The 24,069-nt window shown below is 46.0% G+C and overlaps 1 protein-coding gene across 2 annotated transcripts in view; it reads right to left on the bottom strand.

The window, feature by feature from the left end:
- The window catches only part of ITGA8 (integrin subunit alpha 8), a 118,429-nt gene extending 101,204 nt beyond the window's left edge, over positions 1-17,225 (bottom strand). The window contains exons 1-2 of one of the 2 annotated variants that reach the window (XM_083467380.1): positions 16,736-17,225; positions 13,122-13,246 (exon numbers count right to left, since the gene is read on the bottom strand). In XM_083467380.1, coding sequence (XP_083323506.1) covers positions 13,122-13,246; positions 16,736-16,989 — 379 coding nt within the window. In that variant the 5' untranslated portion in view covers positions 16,990-17,225. The remainder of the gene's footprint in view (positions 1-13,121; positions 13,247-16,735) is intronic. The other variant, XM_083467381.1, reaches the window with a different exon arrangement.
- Between the last annotated feature and the right edge of the window lie 6,844 nt (positions 17,226-24,069).

The raw sequence follows: 24,069 nt of genomic DNA, 5'->3' as shown, positions 1-24,069 counted from the left end.
TAGTTTAGCTAGATATGCCATAGGGAAGGCAGAGTACCTGGAGGATTCATTGGCAATAAAAGTTGGGGTCCTGGCTAGATCAATTGGTGCTCAGTGTCTGCAACACTGAAAGCTTTGGCCTGTTCATGTCCCATGCTGAGTAGAAAACCTGGAGAGAAGCCATGATCTTAGTTTTCTGATAGTTGAGTTCCAGCTGGTTCTCCTCGCAGTATTGTGTTAATGCTCTCAGTGCTCTTTGGAGGCCAGTAGGCGTTCTTGAAAGTATTGCTGCATCATCTGCATAGAGCAGTACAGAGATGTGTCTTCCAGCAAGCTTTGGAGGGTGTAAGTTTATGTTGTGCAGATGGCCCACCATGGAATTAATGTAAAAATTAAATAAGAGTGGGGCCAGTGTGCAGCCTTGCTTGACACCTTTCTCAGTTGCAATGGAATTAGTAAGATGGCCCCGTGGGGTTACATCTTACTTTGAGTGAGGGCCCTTCATGTAACATACATATCAGATGAAGCAGTCATGGGTCTATTGAGGTGGCCTCCAGTTTTCCCCAGCGTTTAGCTCTGAATATCACAAGCCCACTCAGTGAATACCAAGGGTTGCGTCCAATGTTAGTCCCATTTAGAACCAACCCATTAAAATCTATAACCTTGGTCAGATAGAACCCAAGCCCAGATGCTCAGCTTGGTGGCCCCTTTGGCTTGGCACCCATAAGTTCCCCACCAGCACCATACGTCCAGCCCTAGATAGAGCAAATAGGAGATTCCAGGTTCAATCCTTGATATCTCCAGCCCAAACATAGCTGCCTGAGACTGGTGCCAATCACAGAGGACAACACTGGGGAAAACAAGCTAACAGTATGCCCTGGCAAAGGACAGGGTCCTGTGTTCCTACGTAATACATTTCCCCCCCTCTCTAAACAGCGGCAATTTGGCCACGGTCCTCCCTGAATGGAAAGCCCATAAAAGCAAACTATTTTTTGATTCACTGGGCAAACGGAGCCAAACGAGCAAAGCCTTGTGCTTTAAAGGTTTTCTTTTTGATTAAGCTAGCATATTTGAACGCATAAGTTGCTCAAGTATGCAGCTTTGATTGAAAACAAAAACTTCCAAAGCCTGAAACACAGACATGACCTTGGCTTAAAAGGAACAAGCCCTAGTCTCCTCCTAATAAGTAAATGTGCAGAAGTGCTTCTCGCCTGGTGCTTCTCTTCAGAGCACCCTTTCCCTCTGCCGTTTGCCATAGCTCAGTGGAAAAGCATCTGCTTTGCGTGCAGAAGGTTTCAAGTTCAATCCCTGGCATCTCCAGGTTGGGCTGGGACAGACCCTTGTCTGAATCCCTGGAGAGCTGCTGCCAATCAATACCAAGCTCGATGGGCTACTGGTTGGACTTGTGTAAGGCAGATGCCTATGTTCCTATGCCACCCACCCCACCATCCTGTTCACAGCAGACCCAAGAAAGTGGTGCTGGTGATGAGGCATCAGAGGATACTGTGCCCAGGGCCCCTTCAAACCTGACTGTGCTGGTCCCATGGGTTAACTGAGAGGCGAGGTCCGAGTCCAGTCCGAGGTAATAGGTGCAATATGAAGGCAGTCCGTAAAAGCTGAAGCTGGGTGTAGGGCAGGGAGTCAGGAGAGGTCAGAAGTGCAGGCCGGCAAACAGGACAAGGTTCAGGCAGGAACTGGCAACCTAAAAAGTTGCTCCCACAACTTGGGACTGGGGCTGGCTGGCTTTTATCTGCCCCGAGGCATAGGGCGGCCCTGATGGCGGCCCTGATCCTCTGGTGACTCACCCCTTCTGGCCTGGAGGCGAGCACTCTTCCTGTGGGAACTTAGTTCCCTCCGCCTCTCTGCCCTGAGCCTCTGCAGCTCAGGAGAGGCTGGAGGGCTACCGGACTCAGAGGCAACCTCAGCTTCCTCTGACGAGGCTGGGAGAGGAGCACCTGCAGGCAAGGGTCCTCCATCACCTCAGGAGCCAGAGCAGACTCAGCTGGTGCCTGCACCTGAGGATCCAGCACAGGTGAGGACCCTTCAGGCTCATGCCCCAGCCCCAGCAAAGCTGGTTCTGGAGGCGGAGAATCCTGTGCAGGCTGGGATTCCTCAGGTTCAGAATCTGAGTCCGAATCCCAGGCCATCACACTGACTGAGACCGGTATGGTACACCATGGTACAGAGACTTCCCTTCACAAAAGTCAACACCTTCCTTTACACCCTTACTAGTATCAACTTTATTTGTTCCCTACAGCAGGGCTGAACCATGGCTCATTATTCCTAAAGTTGGAACTGCTACCATGAAGAGTTGGCCAAGTCTTCCCTGCACATGCTATGTGCAACAAAACAGTTGCATGGCACCATCATCAAATGGTGACACGCTAACGTGTGGCTGTGCCAAATGTTCCCGACATGGAAGTGATTTCCATACATGGCAGTCCGAAATAGCCGGTGGAATCTAGGAAAACAGGGCAAGTAATTACAAACAGAGTGTCTGGGCTTCTGCAAATCCATAAAAGTACCACAAATAATGGAATACAGCTTAGAGAGCACTAAATTTAGTCTGTGCGTTTTTTTAAATAAAAAAAAGTACCACAGGAAGAAGAAATGATAAAAAGTAAAAATAAAATAGTATTCCGGTGGATTACTTTAATTCATCCAAATCTGAAAATCTAACTCAGTTGGCGGATATTTCCACTTCAGGAGCATTCTCCATAAAGTCAGAAGTTGCTTCATCCAAGACAATATCAACATCATGATTCTAAAGCTGCGCATGCACTATAGTTTTAACCTGTGCAATTTCCTTGGACTGCCAGTCCAATTCTTAAATTTAGAACTTGTAGCCCTCCCATCACCCCTGACCACTAGCCATACTGGCTGGGGCTAATGCGAGCTGAAGTAAAACAGAATCCAGAGGATTCTGGATCTCTGGGCTTAAGTTGAGAGCGGAGAGTGGATTTTTCAAGCCTTAGATCCAGGTTAACTAAACTGCGTCTCTTACTTTCTAAAAGTCACAGTCGACAACAGGAGCCACACATCCACCACACACACTTTTCCCGTACATGGTTAGAGGTTCCTAAACGTCTTGTATCAAAAAGCAGTGAGACGGTGAGCTTTTCACTTCTTTTCTCCAGAAATAAATCCTGTCTTGTAGTTAATGTCCCACAGCGTCTCACCATCTTAACAGTGAATAGCTTCTCCGTGTAATTAAATCCCTGGCGTATCACAATACATCCTCTCCTTTCCTTAAACAAGTACCTGGCTCTGGTTACAATCAGCTCTGTTCCTGGCCAAACTGACTCATGCTTTATCTCAGCTGCACACTTGGCCAAAGATCTTCCCTCCTGCAGCTTGACAGTGAGGCAGCCTTTGGTTGAAAAGCACAACCTGTTTCGTCAAGGTGTGATTGAGCACACCCAAAGGGGAAGGAAAACCACCTAATCATTCAAGATTAGCAAAATCTCATTCCAACAATTCTGGGCTTCGGGAAAGGAAAAGAAGCTATTTTACAGTAAATTAAGATTTTTAAATATATATTTTTAGTGTGTCACATTTTTAACAGGATAGGGATTCAGAGAACGTACTGAACAAATATTCTTAAATTTAGAATTGTGAAGACAGTGTAGGGAAGTATTTTTGCATTGCTCTCCAGCTACCCCTTCCGGCCACTTCAGAGAACTGCAACAGGATCCTTATTTTCAAAGGCAGGCTGGCTTTATTAATTAATTAAAATGCTTCTAAGTCCACCTTTTTGCTGCAACAATCTCCAAGATGGCTTATTAAGCAAAACAATAACAACAACAACTCTCAAAATGTAAGTTGTGCTCCAGGTGGCGAGGGCAAGTGTAGCAACACCTCCAAAGAAGTTCTGAATATGCATGTAGATCAGGTCAGGAATGAGGCTTCTCAGTGGATAGCAGTGGTACCCAGCATAGAAGCCTTCAGGTGCTGTGGGCTACAACTTCCACCATATCTGGGCAGATAGAAAGGCATTTGAGCCCTGGGCCTGAGGTTCTCAACCTCTGCAGTCCCAATGGCTCAGGGCTGCAACACCTCAATATAACCATCCTGGATTCTGCGTTCCCCATATAAAGCATCCTGGACTTTGCATTCATCATCTGAGTCCTTTATTGGTATTCCTCCTCCACAAGAGGTCCGGAGGGTGGCAACAAGAGAATGGGCTTTTTCTGCAGTGGCTCCTCATTTGTGGAACGCTCTCTCCAGGGAGGTTTGTCTGGCACCTTCATTATAATCTTTAGGTGAAAATGTTCTTCTTCAACCAGGCCTTTGGCTGCTTAATATTCTACAGCCTGTTAAATGTGGGTTTGTGTGTGTGTTTTGTTTTTGTCTTGGCTATTTATTTGTGCATTTATCCTGTAGTTTTATCTTGTGAATTGCCATGCTATCTTCGGGCGAAGGGCAGTGCGTAATTGTAATTAATTAATTAATTAATTAATTAATAATGCAGAGTCTATGTGCATACAGCAGGCTCCACAGCAGACGTTTGCCCATCAAAATGTGGAAGGCAGGAGAAACTGGCCTGAGGACATGACAAAAGGGGCAGGGCTAGCACACTCATCCCTGCCTTCCGCCTTATAATACTCATGCCTTTTGACAAAACAGCTTTATTGCATGAAGGAAACACCACATTTTGTAAACACATGGTGCACACATTGGTTGTGGGTCCCCAGCATCTCAAAAGCACCCCCCTCCCCCAGGGCAAGTGTCCTCAGACTCTCATTTCCCCTTCAAGCACTACAGCAGTCACTAAGAGAGAAGCACCCGATGAGCAGCCAATTTGTAAAGCCTGAACTGACCCACAGGCATCCTTTTAACCCAAATGGAACTCAACTGCAGGTTGTCATCCCCCTAGATTTACTGGCTGTGAGCAATTCCTCTCCCTTCCTCCCTCTCTAATCAAACCAAAACATGCTCTTGGGTTTTCTGTTCTTTTCATTCTGCTGAAATCAGTGGGTACCTATTTGTATACACAAAACAACCAGAGGGAAGGATTTATGGACTTTCAGGAACTGAACCCAATAGCAGAGTAAGGCAATCAGGACGTAGGCTTTGCTGCTGATGTTTTAAAGATGGAGGCATGGAAGAAATAAAATTAACCAGGGGGAAAGCTATTTACTCTTCTTGGAACCGGAATTATAACTGAGCTGTTTGCTCCCAGTTCAGCCAGCCTAAAACTAAAAATCTCAATTCTCAATTAAGGAGATTCAAAAAGGGGTGGGGCTTTTTGTAGGAATAAGCGTGTTAAAAATAAAGTGGAAGTTGTAAAAGGCCCAAGAAGCAACAGCTGTTGAAAGAAGCTGTGTGCAATCCTAGAATAGCATTTTCCTATATACCCTTCATGATCACCACTAGCATTTTGGGATGGACTCTCATGGACTCTCCTTCACTGGAGGGTCTTGAAGAGAGGTTTGATGACTTTCTTTAGCTGTGATTCCTCCATTGCCTTGATGACCCTTTGAGCCCCTTCTGATGCTACAGTTCTAGTTGCAAGTGGATATTGGAAACAAAGGGGTGCCAAAGAAGAAAAAACAAGGCCTTTCAGAGTCTCCTATTAAAAAATATATTGGCTGTGCAATACTATGCATGCCTAGGAAGAAGTTATTTCTTTACTACATCTGTCTTTCCAAGAACCTTGAAATAATGGGCACCAGCCTTTCCAAATCTGAGGTCCTCCATCTGTTATAGGACTCCAGTTCCCATCAGCCACAGTCCATATACCCAATGGCCAGCCCTGTTGCACAATTTGATGTGTTCTTATGCCCACAAGGGCCACTTTTCATGTAAAGCACCCCCAAATTCCACAACATATTGCTTACCTTAGTGGGTGGCCTCTTAGGATGCCAAAGCGGCCATCCATAATCCCTGTGCTTATCACACTATGGATGGAATGGGTTGGGGGGATTTTGCATGCTCCATAGTTAAGCCATGCCTTCATTTCTTGCACCTGGAGCACAGCTTTTTGCTTTTAAAATTGAACTTCTTTGCTCCCAGAGAAAACAATGGGGACCTACTGTTATGGGTTTGAGAGGGGGACAGATTCCCCTAAAAGTCCTGGGTACAATATTCCCCCCATAATTTCTAGAGTTAGTAAATGTAGAAGATTACTAGATGCTTGAAGTTTTCACTAAGCTGTGAGGCTGCTTAGCAGTGTAGTAATTCAGGCTGAATCAGTTCCCTGGAATTGCCTGGGGAGAAGAACTTTTATGCAGTATAAAGCAAGGTAATGGGTAATTGACACAAACAGTTACCCTGTGCTGGGCAGTGAAGGAGAGTGTGAGTCTCTCCTTCCATGAGGGAATGGTGAGCAGAGACAAAGGGCAGGTATGAGATCTTGGGGGTTTTGGTGGACAACTCCATGAAAATGATGACCCAGCTATAAAAGGTGAGTAATGGTAAAGATTTGTAAGAGTATGTATGCTGGAAAGAAAGTAAGGGGGATTTTTTTCTCCTTCTGTCAAAACAGCAGAACTCTGGGTCGTTTGGTGAAGCTGATTAGTGGAAAGCTCGCATGAGACAAATGAAGTACATCTTCACACGGTTAAACTATGGAATTGGCAGCCATAAAATGCGGCAGTGGGCACCACCTTAGGCAGCATTCAAGGGGGATTAGACAAATGCATAGAGGACAAGGCTATTAACCCATACTAATGATGGCTATTTGCTGCCTCCCGATCCAAGTACATAGGGTGCATGCTTCTTAATAGCACTTGCTGGAGAGCAACCAGCAAGGGAAGCTATTCCCCATTAGGGCAAAATAAATATTTCCCTAATGTTAGCTTGCAGGATTCCCACTGGCATCTGGTTGGCCATTGAGGAAAACAGGATACTGGGCCAGATAGGCCTTTGGTCTGATCCCACAGGGGTCTTATTATGCTCAGATCCTCAGCAACAGCCATTCATAAACTTCCAGCATAAAGCCGCCGCAAGAGAGATCGTGCCGTTGCTCCAAGTCAGCCATGCATTCTGAAGCTTTGGGTGACAATGTTGCAATAGTTTCAAAATTGGACCAAAACAGAGGAATTGCTGTTATGGCTCTTTCACAAAGGCCGCTTGTAGGAAGTGTCCTCATCCCCTGCTCCTGCTCTGTCGACTTGTGCGGCAAGTATTGTTGGCGGAGGAAGCCAGAAACTCATCCAAGTGTGCTGTGGAGTCTCCACACATTGAAAGGTTACAAGTCCCATAATGCTTTCTAAATGCCATCTTACTCAGAAAACATGTCTAAAGAGCCCTGTGCTCAGGGGTTAAGGACAAACTGGAAGCAGAGACTGAAATGTGGTCTTTTGAACCTCTTTCATTAGGAGCAGAGAAACCACAGGCCTGGGGACCAAATAGGGCTCTCTGGACTTGAGGCGGTCCTCAGACCCCACCCCTTCTCCCCAGGTGATGCTCTGCTCCTTCTTCAAGTGATTTTGCCTATCTGGAAACTATGACAAGGTCTCTTTCTTGCCTGGATCGGGGTGGGTGTATATAGAAGCCTGAAGCTTTTGCATTGCTGGAATGTGTTGTTGTTTAATCGTTTAGTCTTGTCCAACTCTTTGTGACCCCATGGACCAGAGCATGCCAGGCACTCCTGTCTTCCACTGCCTCCCGCCGCTTGGTCAAACTCATGCTGGTAGCTTCGAGAACACTATCCAACCATCTCGTCCTCTGTCGTCCCCTTCGCCTTGTGCCCTCCATCTTTCCCAACATCAGGGTCTTTTCCAGGGAGTCTTCTCTTCTCATGAGGTGGCCAAAGTATTGGAGCCTCAGCATCAGGGTCTGTCCTTCCAGTGAGCACTCAGGGCTGATTTCCTTCAGAATGGTTTGATCTTCTTGCAGTCCATGGGACTCCCAAGAGTCTCCTCCAGCACCATAATTCAAAAGCATCAGTTCTTCGGTGATCAGCCTTTTTTGTGGTGCAGCTCTCACTTCCATACATCACTACTGGGAAAACCATAGCTTTAACTATACGGACCTTTGTTGGCAAGGTGATGTCTCTGCTTTTTAAGATACTGGAATGTAGCCTATGGTTAAAGTCATTGCCCCAACCACTTTTGCCTCTGGCCCTGACTGCCACTGGCATGTGGCCCCTGAAAGGTTGCTAATGGTAGAATGTGGCCCTTGGACTGGACCTGCTTTAACTTCTTGCCTGTAGCTGTTGTCCAGAGTCCACACTCATGCAACACTAAGAGTTAATCATTTATTGTCTTTTTTGTACAAAAATAAATGAATTTCAAATTACGCCCAAACTATTTTTTTATGTTACACTACGCTTTTGGATATTCAGACCTAAAATATTATGTATTAACACACCCCTGCCCACCCGACTCTCATTTTCTTTTTGAGGTCACACCCAGAACGTTGGTATTAGCAAACCCCAAGTCTATAAAATGACTGTAGTGTTTGTTCCAGTCCCATTTGTCTGTAATTAATGCCAGTTGGCTTCCATTCCCATTCTTCATTAAACTGGAAAATCTCTTTTTGCGAGTGGGAAAGGACCGAGCAGTGACGTAAGACATCAGAGGTTCAGCTCGGTGCCACCAAAATGTTTCCTTGTGTGGCTCTGACTAGTCATATTAAAATGACTTTTCTTTTGTTGCAAGATTTAGAGCCCAAAGTCTAGTCAAATGAACTGCAAGAAAACAGATTAAAACAACACAAGAAGCATGGCTACAGTTGAAACTTGGCTCCTGGCTCATCCCTTGCTGGTGGACAGCTAAGAAAGAGAAGCTGGAGGGTTGTGGTCAGCATCACTCCCTAGGTCTCTGGTATCCCTGCTGTCATGGCATGACCAGCAGTGAGCCCAGGGGAGATGGTGTCTCATGGGGACAATGCTGTTGCATTTAGATTCCGCTTCCGGACTTTACATAGACATCTGGCTGGTCACTGTGAAGGCAGGATGCTTGACTAGATGGACCACTGGCCTGATCCAGTGGGATTCTTATGTTCTTAACACTGGATGTCACTGTCTCCAGGAGGCAGGGCTTCTCTTCATCCAGCCAGATGGAATTTGACTCCTGGCTTGCCTCTGAATTTGGATGCTGGCGATGTGTGATGCTAGAGGCATATGATGTCAAAGTCTCCTCCCCAGGTCTGTGGTGTTCTTGGTGCTGTTGTCCTTGCACACTCACAACAGGGCCTGGTGAAATAGTCTCTCTCTCTCTCTCTCTCTCTCTCTCTCTCTCTCTCTCTCTCTCTCTCTCACACACACACACACACACACACACACTCCCAGAAGCTACCAAGAGGTGCTACCTGTAGCTCCAGAGAGCATGGCTATATTAACGAGGTGAATTCTAATTACTTTCTAATTACTACATTATCTATTTTGGTGACTTCTCATACTCTTTTTTTTTTTAAGATACAGGTGCAAGACAAATTTGGGAAATGAGTCCATCACTACACTTTTGATGTCACTACGATACTTGAAAGTATGTGTGCTAGTCAACTAAAGCCATGATTCTAAGGAGACTTGATGGAGAAAGAATATGCTCATTGAATGGGCTTACTTCTAAGGAAACATTATAAGGACAGCATGGCATAGCCAAACTCTCTCACACATACACTCACTAACGTAGATGTTTAACACTAGAGATTTTGTACATATTGTTCATCGTATTATTCCAAAACCTGAATGCTATTTCCTCTAGTTTAGTTCTGCACGAGTAACTCCAAATGTGCTTAAAGGGCCAGGATGTATTTCTGGGGTTGCAATACAGTAGTAGCCAAAGGAAGGTAGACAGAGATTATACAAATGTTAATGCAATCAGTAGATTTGTGCTGTTAGCAATGTTTGAAACTCCCATTGTTCTAGGTGCATTTTGCAACAGGGAATTTCATTAGTGCGAGCAGTTTCTGAGCTCTGGGCACAGTACTGTGCCCAAGATTTCAAATTAAAACCATAGAGTGGAAGGAAAGGAGGACCTTTTTCTGCCTCCCCACTTCCAGCTACTCTATGAAGACTGGAGACGAGACCCTCTTAAGAATATTAGGTGGGTGGGCTTGGGAAGGACTAGACCATGTAAAAAATGAACATAATATTTTAGTTGCAATTCATTCATTTTCAGCTTTGTATTCTCCTTATTAAAAAAGCATGCCAAGACATTCCATTGTTGCACCCATAACCTATATTCAAGGTTCCATTTAGCTCCTAGCTTTCATATCTCTGTTTCTAACACTGTCTCTTAGCATCCTACCTCCAACCTGTTTCTGCGTTCCTGTGCTCCCTACTTCTGAGAGCATTGATCCACTACTGTTCGTTCCTTTCCTACAAACCTTTGCCCATAAATTCTCAGTTCTGAGGACCTGCTTTCATGACTGTATCTGCAAATGTTAGCTGCAGGGATAACTTTGTTCCTCTTGACTTCCACCTGTACACAACCTGTGGCAAGGAGATCATGTGTGCTTGCCTACAGACATAGTAATCCAGGTCCTGTTCTGCCATCACTAACTCACATTTAGGAGAGCTTACAGAAGTTTGTCAAAAGACATTATCATTCTGTGCACATTGGTGGCACATCAGCAGGCATACATGACCAGCTCTCAGTGGGCTAGGGAAGTGTTCTTCAACCTAGAGTTCAGGGATGATGGAAGCTGTGGTTCAGTAACACCTGAAGGGTCAAAGGCTCCCTACACCTGCTGTGGGAAAACACATACGCAAAGAATGTAAGTAAACTCAACATTCTGGTCGTACAGCATGGACATTCCCTCAGTGTACCTATTTCTCAATCTGCTTTGCTTTTACTAGAGTCCCAAGGTCCATCAACTGGAACCTGCTGTAAAATAGTGACCAAGTGGTAGCAGTAGCAGACATGGCATGTTTAGGATTAAGGAGCAAGGCACCTCTGAACACAAGTTCAGCTCAGGAGTGTCTGTTTGGTACCAGAAATGAGTTCAGAACTCTTTAACACAGAAATCTGCTCTCTTTTTTTCTCTCCTTAAGCTTCCTTAACAAGGACTTTCTTTTTCCTCTTTTAAGAGGGTTCCTGCAATAAAGAGGAAAAAGAAAGCCCTTGTTGTTGCAAATTTGAAACAGTTGGGACCCAGGAATCCCTGCTGATCTACCACAGATCACCCAGAGCTCTACCAGTAGACCCTGATCCAACTTCTGCTCTGCTATAGATCCCAAAGTAAATTACTGAGATATATGATTACAGCACCCTGTCACCTGGTCAAACATACCTCCCATTGGGGGAGTCTTATTTGGTTGTAAAATAGAACTTTGACAACACACTTAAAAGTCTGGGAACTGGGGGATTCTTAAAGCTATTGTGGGGTAGGAACACCATTGTTTCTTTGTAACTGAGTCATTACAAAGGACTGTGTCCTTAAGATTTCTTTCTCTGTTGTCCCACAACCATTTCATGTGCTCAGGCAGGACATAGGGCGAATTACACAATACTGTACAATGTTTGTACCCATCTAAATTTTGCTTGTTGAGCTGAGTTTCACTTCCAGCCTCCTTACTGTACATGAGTCTGAAGGAGACCTCCCTCGGAAGACACTGGTGTGTACAAAGGTATCACCTTACTAATTTTGCCTCCCTCTCAGGGAAGTTTTGAAATAGATGTTTGCAGAAAGGGGGCTGGGTGTACCCATGTTCTCAAGAAAGCACCACTAAAGTTAAACTAAGTTCCATGAATCATAGCCCCCATCCCTTCTAAAGATCAGATCTGACTAAATTAAAACCTTTCAGTTTTAATGTTTCAGAAGACACTAGCACTAAATGGTTTTCAAGGGCCATAAAGGGAAAACAACAGCAAACATAAACAGCCCGAATTGTCTCAAATGTGTTTTCCCTTTAATTAAATAGGAACCATCTGTCGGAGGGGGTGGGGGAGGGGTTTGAAGTGGATGCAATCCATCCATATGATGCCTACACTGGTTTCCACCCAGCCTCCATTATCCTGAAAGAAAGTTCTCCCCTCTGAAAAGAATTAAATAAGCATGCAGCGCAAGGGTACCTTTTCGCTCCACCCAACCAGACAGAAATCCCCGCGCATATGGAGATGCAAAAGACTGGGTGCTAAACACTGAGTCCACACAGATTTCAGCTTCAGAGAGGAACACTGAACAAGGAGCTCACTATGTAAAACTCAAGGCAAGACCTCTTAAAAAAGAAACACGAAACAAAAACAAGGACTCCAGTGTAAATCACATTGCATGAAAACATCCGGGGTGGGGGAAGGTTCAGGACACCCAGGAAAGTTAGTGAAGGTGGAGAGCCTAAGACCACATTCACAACACCATGGTGCCACTTTAAAGACTTCTGACTTCCCCCAAATAATTTTGGGAACTGTAGTTTGCCAAGGGCACTGAGCAGGGCTGGACCAATACATGTTGGCACCTATCACAGAACGCTCCATGTCCCCTGCCATAGCAAAAAAGAGGTGAGTGAAAATCTATATCGGGAACGGGATGGGAATAATGAGCTACATCAGGAACAAGGGCGGTAGAAGACCAGCAGTGCCTCCTATTTGCCAGGAGGCTGCTGTAGAGGTGGCATGGAGTGGGGGCGCTGCCAAGGTAGTGTCAGATCTGGCCTCCAAGGAGTGTGCCACAGCCATTGTTGCCACCACAGCAGCAGCAGGCTATTCATTTCTTGGAGACTTGATCTGGTGGCCCTGTAGATCCTGCCGCCTGAGGCAAGTTGCCTTACCTTGCCTCATGGGTGGGATAGCTCCTGTGCTGCGAGTTGTTAGGAGACCTTTATACCCCAGAGTTAAAATTTCCAGAGTGGTTGAACAATCAATCCTTCACAGGGAACTCTGGGAATTGTAACTCTGGGAGGGGGGAAGAAACTCTCAACACCCTTAACAAGCTATAGCTCCCAGAATTCTTTGGAGGAAGCCATGTTCAAAATAGTGTCATGGTGCTTTAAATGTATAGTATGAATGTGGCCTAAGTAGAAGCACTGGAGGTCATAGCACTGCTCTCTCTTTGGGGAACCCCATGGAATCCTTCCTCACAAAGCACACCCACACATACAAACACCCAAGAGTGGCAAAGTTGCAGAGAGTTAAATGAGGCAAATGACCACCATTGGAGGGAATGCCACAGGGAGTGGGCACAGCTTCATCAGAACTTGGGTTCAACTGCATGTTTCCATACCGATGTTGACACAGAACCAGTTCACTTACTTGTATTATCAAATGGGATCTGTTTACAGTCAGCTGCTGGCCAAGGGCAATGGTAGACTGCTCCTCCTTCCACGATGTCTGGCTGCGTAGTGTTGGCCTTAGGAGCTCCAACCAGGACACTTACTCTGCAAAACATCCATAGGCGTTCATGAATAAGGATGAAATATCAAAGGTCAGCTGTTTCATTGAAACATGGCTGTTTGCTGAAGGCTAGCTCAATAGCTAATAAAAAACAACAACAACTTATAAGCATTCAACAAGAATAAATAATGGTCAAGCACTTTTTGGAATAGGTAATTAAACAGTTGGTTGGTGAGCACTTAGAAAAGGATGCTGTGATTACTAAGACCCAGCATGGGTTTCTCAAAAACAAGTCATACCAGATGAATCTCATTTCGTTCTTTTTTGAGTTACAAGCTTGGTGGATAAGGGAATACTGTGGACATAGCGTGTCTTGATTTCAGGAAGGCTTTCGACAAAGTCCTCCATGATATTCTTGTGGAGAAGCTGGTAACCAAATCCAAAGAGTGCTCATGAACAGTTCCTAATCATCATTGAAAAAAAGTGCTGCAGGGTTCTGTCCTAGGCCCACTGTTGTTCAACGTCTTTATAAATGACTTGGTTGAAGGTCTTGAGGGGATGCTAATCTAACATACATGCCACCTGGGAAGCTACGCCATGCATTCCGCCTTCTGCCTTGTTCTTTGAACATCTAAATAGGGTTACAGGACAACTTCTCCAGCAAGCTCATCATTAACATGCCCCCATGCCCTGCTGGTGGGTTTCGCACAAGCATTTGGCTTATCACTGCAGAACACTTATCACTGCAGAACACAGGATGTTGGGCTAAACAGGCCTTTGGCCTGATCCAGCAGGGCTCTTCTTATGTTCTCAACTTAAGGAAAATTCATTGCCACATTACATTGTGAGGTCCAGTAGAGTAGACAGCTTTCAAAGCAAAGATGAAAGGGATTCACAAGGGATAGGTCTCTCAGTGGTCATGACACTGCTACAAACAAGCTCTATGTATGTTTAGAGGCAGTGTACTACTCATCGCAAGAAGCTAGGAACAAACAAACAACTAGGGGTTGTGAACTGTTTGTGAGCCATCTGGGGGAAACTGCTGCGTAAACAGACTTTTGGCTTCACCAGGCAAATTCTGTTGATCTCAGTAAGAAGGCCAAAGGGCTCATTCGGTACAGCATAAGACCCTTCATCTCAAGGTCATGGGTTCGAGCTCCACATTGGGTGAACAATTCCTGCATTACAGAGGGTTGGACTAGATGACCCTTGTGGCCCCCTTCCAGCTCTACAATTCTATGATTCTGTGAGTCTATGAACTGACTCTCACAGCACCACCATCCATTGGAGGCTGGTGCATTAGGGGCATCAGTCACTACTGTCAGCACCACCATCATATGCTGAAGGCAGAGAGGAGGCAGGTTTGAGGGACCCTGCCCTGCCACTGATGTTGTTGGACTCCAGCTTCCATCAGACCTAGCCAGCATGGCCAATGGTGAGGAATGATGGGAGTTGTAGTCCAGCAACATCTGGAGGGCCACAGGTTTCCCATCCCTGCTTTAAGGTAAGTCAGTATTATTATCTCCCAATTTTGGAGACAGGATGACTAAGGGCTGAGAAAGAATGGCTTTGTCTAAGGCTACCATGCGAGTTAGTGGTGGAAGACTCCAACCAGGGGCTTTCATAGCTCTTAGACACTATGCTCCATTTGCTCAGTATAGGCGTTGGCCCCAAAGCTGGCCAATAAGCCATACACCAGCATCTTCCCTGCTCCAGCAAATCCGCTTGCAGATCTCCAATGTGATGCCAACATTCCATGGATTCATTACTCAAATATCGGGATGACTCTCTCCTGCCCCTGGTCCACATCCCCTCCAAATATTCGATAGACCCAGGAGCCATTCATATGTGTACATTCACCACTAGGTTACTGCAAACACCACATGTATGTGTGAATGGGACATCACAGATCAAACACTGCAAACAGAACTCATCTCAAGCACCATGCTTTTCAGTGGAGTAAATCTATGCCACAAACTCGGCCCTCCAGATGTTTTGAGATGACAATTCCCATCATCCCTGACTACTGGTCCTGTTAGCTAGGGATGATGGGAGCTGTAGTCCCAAAACATCTGGAGGACTGAGTTTGCCTATGCCTGATCTATGCATTCTGCTACTACATGTACAGTAATACAGGGTAGACTGATGGCATGCAAGCATGCCTATGGCCACACCTGGTCTCATCAAAGCAATCAGATCAGTCTATTCAACAATCCACAGCTTACAAGAGAGAGGTTTTAGTGCAGCACCACTGATGTCTAAAGAGAGAGTCCACAGTACTACTATCAATAGAAAACTGCTGTGCACCTTAAATTGGACAATTGCAGTTTGATTTCCTGCCCAGTTAAGGCAAAGTAATTGGCTTTAATCCTGTCAAATTCAGTAGGGCTGAATCAGCAGAAAAATGCGCTTCTATTTAAGTCGCAGAAAGCATTTCACTGTAACACACACACAACTTGTTCTTAATGGGCTTCACAGATGCTCTATGAAATATACACAGGGGGTACATCTCAAGTGACTTGCCAGTGATACTGTCAGGCTGTGCCACTGAGCCTATATGTGCCCCTGACGCAGCCTCACAGAAACTCCTACTTAAAGCTAGATTTCTACAATTGCATTGATTTCAGCACCATGGCTGTGTACAGTATAGGCACCATGCATTTAAAGCACCCCCCCCCCCAATAATCCTGGAAACTTTAGTTTCCCTTCACAGAGCTACAACTCTCATCATCCTTGACAGACTGCAATTCCCAAGAATCTTTTGAGGGAGTGGGGTAGGATATGCTTCACATCAACCCCACGGATCGGCAGACCTGCACATTGTGACGCTGCTCTGGAGGAAAAGGATACTGGATGCCTCGCGATCTGTCCACATGCATCAAACAGCAAGAGACGCTGCATTTGGGTCAACGTAACTGCCTTGAAATCATTCCGGACTCTGCGATCTGGACTAAGAAGGATACTGGATCCACTCGATTCTCTAGTCCAGATCTCAGAAGACCTACCGGTGGACCTTCCCACCAGCCCATTGCAATCTCACGCTGTATGATCAGTAGACCGTCCCATGCATGTCTACTCAGAAGTAAGCCCCATCGAGTCCAATGGGCTCACTCCCAGGTAAGTAGCCTTGCCTATGCACGCCTACTGGAAAGTATGTCTCGCTGGGCTCAGCGGAGCTGCTGACTTTCGAGTAAGCCAGCTGCAATCCCTTCGCTGACTTGGGAGTAAGTACTTCTTTGGACTTGCTTCCGAGTAGCCGCGCCTAGACGGCTACCGCTAGGAAGGAGTGCGCGGCGCATTGCTCTTGGCCGCGGGCTCAGGGGCAGAGCATCTGCTTGGGATGTTCAGGTAGGAGCCGGGCAGAGTCCCTTGCCTGAAACCCCGGAGAGCCTCTGCCGGTCAATGCACCGAGCTCGATGGACCAGTGGGCCTGATCCGGCACAAGGCAACGTCCTCCGTCCTTCTCAAGGGCAGCCGACCGACTCCCACCAGCTCGCGAGGACCGGTACATAAAAGCGCCGGGCGCTACTTACGCGTGGGGCGCAGGGCTGTAAAAATCCAGCGCGTAGCCGAAGTAGCTGCCGTCGGGGCCGCCGTAGACGGCGAGCTTCTCCTGGTCCAGGTTGAAGGCGCGCAGCGTCCCGGCCAGCGGCGCCAGGAGCAGCAGCAGCGAGAGCAGCGCGCCGCCGCCTGCAGCGCAGCGCCCGCACCAAGGCGCCGCCGCCGACGACGACCCGAGCAGCGGCAGCAGCGGCACCAGCAGCAGCCTCCGCCGCCGCCTCCACATCCTCCCGGCAGCCGCTCCCTCGCTCGCTCGCTCGCTCTCCTCAGGAGTCCCAAGCGGCGGCAGCAGCGAGGAGCTTGAAAGGCGCCGCTGGGAGCCTCGCCGGGCTACCTCTGGCCGCCCCCGCGCCTCGCTCTGCGCGCGCCGCCCGCCCGCCTGCCAGGAGGTGGCATGGCGAGGGAGGCGCAAAGCCCGCCGCCGCTGCCGCCGCCGCCGGCCGTCGGGGCAGCGCGCGAGGAGTGCCTGACTGGGCGCCCCCTGGTGGCCTCGGCTGGGCCGCGACGGGGAGGGGAGGCGGGAGGGCCGAGCCCGCCAAACACGGACGACCTCGCCGCCCCGCTGATGGCCCTTCCATTCCCCCCCCATTTTTTTTTTATTGGTTTTCACAACATTATAAACAAACAAACAAACACATAAAACAAACAAATATAAATCATAGCCTTATTAAAAATTACACTTATTAACATTGTTAAGTGACTTCCTCGCTTCTCCTTGGTTGAATTTCATTGCATGTCCTTTTAACTCCAAATCACAGTTCTTATAAAAATTTAACTTAAACATTAACATCCTTATGAAATTAAACATATTAATTCATCACTTAACTTAAATAAAATCCTAAGCCAATTAAGTATCTGCAAGCTGTTTTCAGTTAATCGCTGATGGCCCTTCCAGAAGAGCATCCAGGCTGGAGCTTCTCTGGAGAGAAAGCTCGTTTCCCACAGAAGCAAGCGGCTGAGGTCACTTTACGGCGCCCACAAAGTCTGGCGTCCGCACGCTGCTCATCGTCTTCATTTGGCACTCTTGAGACTTGGCGTAGGGTCGTCACCGACTTGCACCGTTTCAGGGCCACTTGACTCCTCCGCGCTCCGTTTCTTCTTCCCGTCTACCCTCAGATACAGTTATTGCACTTACAGCCTCTGCGTTTTTCTCCAAGGAGCCGGAGGTTGCCTCCCTGGTTCTCGCCCTCCCAAACAACTACCCTGTGAAGTAGGTTAGACTGGCCCAATGTCACCCAGTGAACTTCATGGGGGACTGGAGATTTGAACCCTGGTCTCCCAGGTCCTGGGTCCAACCACATTGGCTACTGAGGCAATTCTTCATCCATCTGATGCTCCACAAAGCCTTATGCCAGGGGTCAGCAACCTAAGGCCCATAGGCTGGAAGCAGCCCACGGAGGTCGTTTGACGGGCCCACAAGCCGCCTGCTCACATGCTACTAAACCAGGGGCTCACTTCTGTAGTGCCAGAAATTGCGTCTGGCAGATCATGGGCGCGCACATGTGATCCAGCCCACGGAGGGATCTCCACGGGACCGATCTGGCCCAGGCAAGATAAACCTTGCTTGACCCCTGCCTTATGCCATAATACTCTCAAAAATGGCCCAAGCTGCTGCTGCTTTTTCTTCATCCCACCATGATTCCTCCCACCCCCTTTCAGGACTTCTTGCTTTTCAACAAACTAAGAAAGCTGTGCTTCTGACTTTCCCCCAAAATTCAAGCTGGGTATTCTATTGCCAGAAGGAAGAATGAGGAATGGCAAAATCCTCAGAAAATGCTTATCTGTAGCCATTTTTCTCAGCTTTCAGGGTTTAAGTTAGGAGGGGAACCAGTGACCTTTCAGGATTTTTTTTAGGGGAGCAGTCTTTTGTTGGGGGGGCAGTATTGGTTTTATTGATGTTGCCAGATGCAGCCAGATGTTGCCAGACTCCAACCCCCATCAGACCCAGCCAGCATAGCCGATGGTCTGGGATGATGGAAGTTGTAGTCTGAAAACATCTGGATGACGACTGCTTCTCTATCCTTGGGTTAAAGCAAACTATTGACAACTTTCTCTCTCAAAAAACTCACTACCTTTCCTGAGTTCCGTTTATCAGTGTTGTTAATATAGGTAGGACTAGTTTTCACTAAAACAAAGGGAAGGGGGACAGAGATACACCGTGATGGAGCCAAATTGTCTGGTGTGTTTTTTTCTGGCATGAGAAAAAGGCCCTCCTCACACACACATCTGGGTACTTCTCTAAAACCAGCTTATCTTGTAGCTTTTGGCAGGACAAACAAAAAGCCGTGGAAGGAGAGAGATGGAGGAGTCAGTTGAGAACATTCTGAACGAAGGCATCTAAAACAAAGTCAGAGACAGTGTGGGGTGCATTTATATATATAGCAGTGGTGTGAATGCATATGAGAGTGGCAGGCAGAATTACTTGGCCACATGCAACGACTGCAAGCAAAGAGCAAAATTTATTTCCAAGGTTAAGTGCAGCGCCTTAAGCTGTCATCACCAGCTTGCCCTGCCTCATGCTATTTGACTTTTGAGACGCTCCTATCAGCTGCAGTGTTAAGTGAGATGTAACCAGAGCTGTTGTGCGGATTTTTAAGGGTGAAATGAGCACATCAACTTCCCATAGCGGTGGGAATGGAGCCACGGAGGCCTCTCAAACTCAAGAGGGGGAAGGGAAACATTTGGCCCTCTCTCAGCATAACTATGACAAAACAATCACATCATCTACATTACAATTAATTTATTTCCCAACATCTGGTTGTTTTCTTAAAAAGGAATAAAATCGGCTGAAATTTTAAAAAGCAGGATGAAATAATCTGATAAAAAGGAAAATTTTAGTTGAGAAACTTATGGCAAATGTTAAACCTTATTAAATCTTTATTTCTGGTACAGTGGTACCTCGGGTTACATATGCTTCAGGTTACAGACTCCGCTAACCCAGAAATATTGCCTCGGGTTAAGAACTTTGCTTCAGGATGAGAACAGAAATTGTGCTCCAGCGGCACGGCAGCAGCAGGAGGCCCCATTAACTAAAGTGGTGCTTCAGGTTAAGAACAGTTTCAGGTTAAGTCCGGACATCCGGAACGAATTAAGTACGTAACCAGAGGTACCACTGTACTTCAAACAGGTGAATATGGTTTGACAGAGTTGTAGCTAATAGTGAACTGTAAGACAGGGGTGGGGACGATTTTTCACATCAAGGGCCATAATGGGCCATAGGGGGTCACTGTTTTTCCAACCAAGGCAAGACGTGGAAGCGGCAACCATTTTGCATCTGTCCAACTGATGTGTGGGACGTTGGTGGTGCTGTGGGTTAAACCACAGAGCCTGGGACTTGCCGATCAGAAGGTTGGTGGTTCGAATCCCCGTGACAGGGTGAGCTCCCGTTGCTCGGTCCCTGATCCTGCCAACCTAGCAGTTTGAAAGCACGTCAAAGTGCAAGTAGATAAATGGGTACCGCTCCTGCAGGAAGGTAAACGGCGTTTCCGTGTGCTGCTCCGGTTCTCCAGAAGCGGCTTAGTCATGCTGGCCACATGACCCGGATGCTGTACGCCGGCTCCCTTGGCCAATAAAGCAAGATGAGCGCCGCAACCCCAGTCGGCCACGGCTGGACCTAATGGTCAGGGGTCCCTTTACCTTTTTAACTGATGTATAACCACCGATGGGCAGGTCCCTTTTGACTTGGAAGAGGGCAGAATGGGGGCAGAGCAGGCTAATGTGGGTTTTGCAGATGCACACTGGGACCCGGAATGGAACCCCCGTGCAAAATGCTCACTGCCTCTATCGCCTTTCTTTTTGAACTATAGCAATTATCCCTAAATCGGCAGCAAGACACATATTAGCACATGCAATGTATTATGCAAACCTATGTTATTTTTGCGGTGCATAAGTAACTACCCTACTGCCAGCAGAGGAAGGGTATGGACCTTTGGTTCCCTGTTTGAGAGACAGTCATTCTGACACATCAGCAAGTTTTGCAATTATTTCTGGTTCTGGAGGGGAGCATTAAAAAAAATGAGAGTAAGAACAAAAGCAGCAGCAGTATCCTGTAACAGAAGGAAGTTGTTACCTCTCTTCTTTAGTCTATCTCTTGAGGAAAAGCAAGCCAGTAACTGTGAAATATGGAGAGACAGTTGACCTTGAACCTCTGCTGCTCCAGGGTAGTGAGTGCATTGAAATAAAGCAGGGAAAGAAACAATGTCACCCCCTGCCCAATATAATTACCCTAACAAAAATCGTTATCTCCCAGAACAAGGGCAGGGTCTCTGAAGGGGGGGGGGTGTTTCCAAAGGAAACTCTGATCAAGCCAAACACACTTTTCCCACAGAGGGCCTGAGTTTATTTTACAGGGCCCTTGCCCACCCAGAAGAACAAACAAATCCAAACCAAAATCCCAGGGCTCTCTCTCGCCATCTTCCCCTCAAAGTCAACATGAAAAATATGGGGCCATCTTAAAACACAAACAAGATAGCATTTGTGCTCTTCAATACCCCTTTGCTTCATTGGCTAAGGATGCTTCAAGTGTCTGATCCCTCTGCAGTCAACCCAGCTTTATCGGGGAAAACAGAGTTCAGCTGCACTTGATTCTCTCTCTCTCCAGAAACAGAGTCTCTGCTGGGATTTGACAATGAAACTCTACATATCAGTTCTGGGCCTTCTACTTCATTTTTCCACGGGTGCTACTGAGGAATGCAAATGACAGTGTTAATAATAATAATAATAATAATAATAATAATAATAATAATAATTTATTATTTATACCCCGCCCATCTGGCTGGGTTTCCCCAGCCACTCTGGGCGGCTTCCAAAAGAATATTAAAATACTGTGATACATCAAACATTAAAAGCTTCCCTAAACAGGGCTGCCTTCAGATGTCTTCTAAAAGTCTGGTAGTAGTTGTTCTCTTTGACATCTGGTGGGAGGGCGTTCCACAGGGAGGGCGCCACTACCGAGAAGGGGGGTTGAGTTTTGTTAGATATTTGGCAGCAAATTGCAGACATTGTCAAACATAATACAAAATAGCACAATTAGGTTAATGGTACTGATAAGTACCCAAGACAAATTTCTGCAAGGAAAATGATGTGCTTTGGATATTATAAAACAGAGCCACAGACTACAGTGCCAGTTACAGGATCATGAGACTGGGGTGCGGGTTACAAACCTCTAATAACGAACTGGAACAACTTGGTTTCAACAGCATTTTACTGCTACTAAAGCACATGCTAGACCTTCCTAGACATATGACTCCTGCATAATAGTGCATTTGTGTGCATTTGTAACCTTCAGTAATATGCCTTTTCTCCTGCAGTCCAAGCATTTCTAGCCATCTCCAACTGTTCTTTTTGGAGAAAATAACTGCAAGCCAAGAGCAGCTGAGACTATTAGCATAACACATCCTCCTAATAGTTATTTTGTATTTGCCAGAGTACAGCAACATTGTTTTTTTTAAAAAATCTGCAAGTTACCATCTCACCTTTTCAAACAGTTCTGGCCTTTTGAAAAAATACTATTTGGAAAGGTGTTTATCAGTAGTACAGCCCCTGCTCAACGAAAGGCTCCTTCTAATAGCTCTTATTTCTGCAGAACAGCTGCATAGATTGGCAAGAACGTTTTGTATTTGAGAAGATGCACATTTCTGCCTCGTCTGGTGGACTAAAGCAAGGACTGAGGAGAGGTTAAGAATAGTGAATCAGGTTGCATTATAATAATGGATGTCTGAATATTTTTGTTGACTTTTTGCAGTATGGTAGCGCTGCAGAGAGCTTGCTGGGGAGACCATGCATTAAAAAGAAGGGACTCAAAAATAACTTAAAGAAGGTTTTAATAAGAAAAACAAAAACTCCATTAACACTAAATATATTAACAAACAAACATGACCCAACCACCAACCCATCCCCCAGGGTAATGGGAGAGCTAGGTGCTGCTCCTTATATACTCTACCCAGATGCTGACACACCTTAATCAAATACAACTCAGCAGCACCTGCTATGTTTCACAGCTGTAAAGCTGGGTCTCGTTATCTTGCTCTGGCCCTTGCTCTGGCCCCTTAAAGACATACACATGGAGTGGAACAGTGATGAACCTTTACATTTAAAGAAACCATTCAACATTTCCCCTGCGGTTCATCATTGTGGAACAAAAACATAAAGCATACTTTGTACATGTTTTTCATGTGTAACCTTTGGAAGTGCTTCTTGTAAACTGCAACCTATAATGTTTGGTATGTTTAAGGTACATTACCACTCTCTTAAGAGCAGAGAAACATTGCATAGCGGGCTTTTCCACACTGTGAAGCATCTTTTAACAAAAGCTTAACTGTTTCATATTTTACACTTGGTGAATAACAAATCATAATCTTCGCCTGGAATTTGTTGAAAACCCTTAGCAACTAATCTTGCCTTGTACCTTACAACTTCATTTTTGTCATTCATTTTAACTCTATAAACCCATTTTGAATCAATAAGTCTCATATCTGGGGTTTGTGGTACAAGAGACCAAGTGTTATGCTCTTTTAAAGAAGCTATCTCGGAGTTCATAGCTTTATACCAATTTACAGCTTGGTGCTTAGGTAAATTCTGAACATCATCGTAGCTTTTTGGCTCAAAAACCACCTTATTGGCATACACAGTATTAAAATGTTCATCTGCAAAACGTTGTGGCTTCTGCCTCTTTCTATCTGAACGTCTCAGTCCGGAAGGAGAGTCAGACTCCTCAGACTTAATGGGACTCAGTGAACTACTAGTTTGAGGTTGTAAATCATCATTGTCAGACTGAAGAGGTGCCTGTAGGCTAAGCTCACGGTCAGAAAACTCAAGAGAATCTAACCTCCCCTCAGATGCCTGTGACTTTAAATCATCAAACAAATTATCAGATTCAACAGGCTTTTTGTCTTTTTCTATTAATTCAGAATCACCATTTCCTCCTGCTGCTGCTTCCTCTTCTTCCTCAGTATCATTTATACCATCAGTATCTTGGAAAACAGCAACCCCATTCCAATTTACAGTTTGTATCATGCTTCTGGTAATATGAAATTTGCCAGTTGCTGGTATGTAAATTCTGTACGCCCCCTGCTGGTAGCCCATTAATTTTCCCTGAACACTACGCTCACCCAATTTTTGCTTAGCGGGATAATGCATAATTACATCTGAACCCCAAATACGTAGGTATTTCAGATTAGGGCGTTTTTTAAACAACTTCTCATAGGGGGTGACATCTAAACCAGAATGATAACTGCGATTTCTAACATAACAAAAAGCATGGAGTGCTTCAGCCCAAAACGCTTTGGGCAGATTAGCATCGTGCAGA

The sequence above is a fragment of the Podarcis liolepis genome (assembly GCF_965112155.1).
Source record: "Podarcis liolepis genome assembly, chromosome: 12".
NCBI lineage: Eukaryota > Metazoa > Chordata > Lepidosauria > Squamata > Lacertidae > Podarcis > Podarcis liolepis.
Note: the sequence above shows the minus strand (reverse complement) of the source record. Positions and strands in the feature narration are given on the sequence as shown.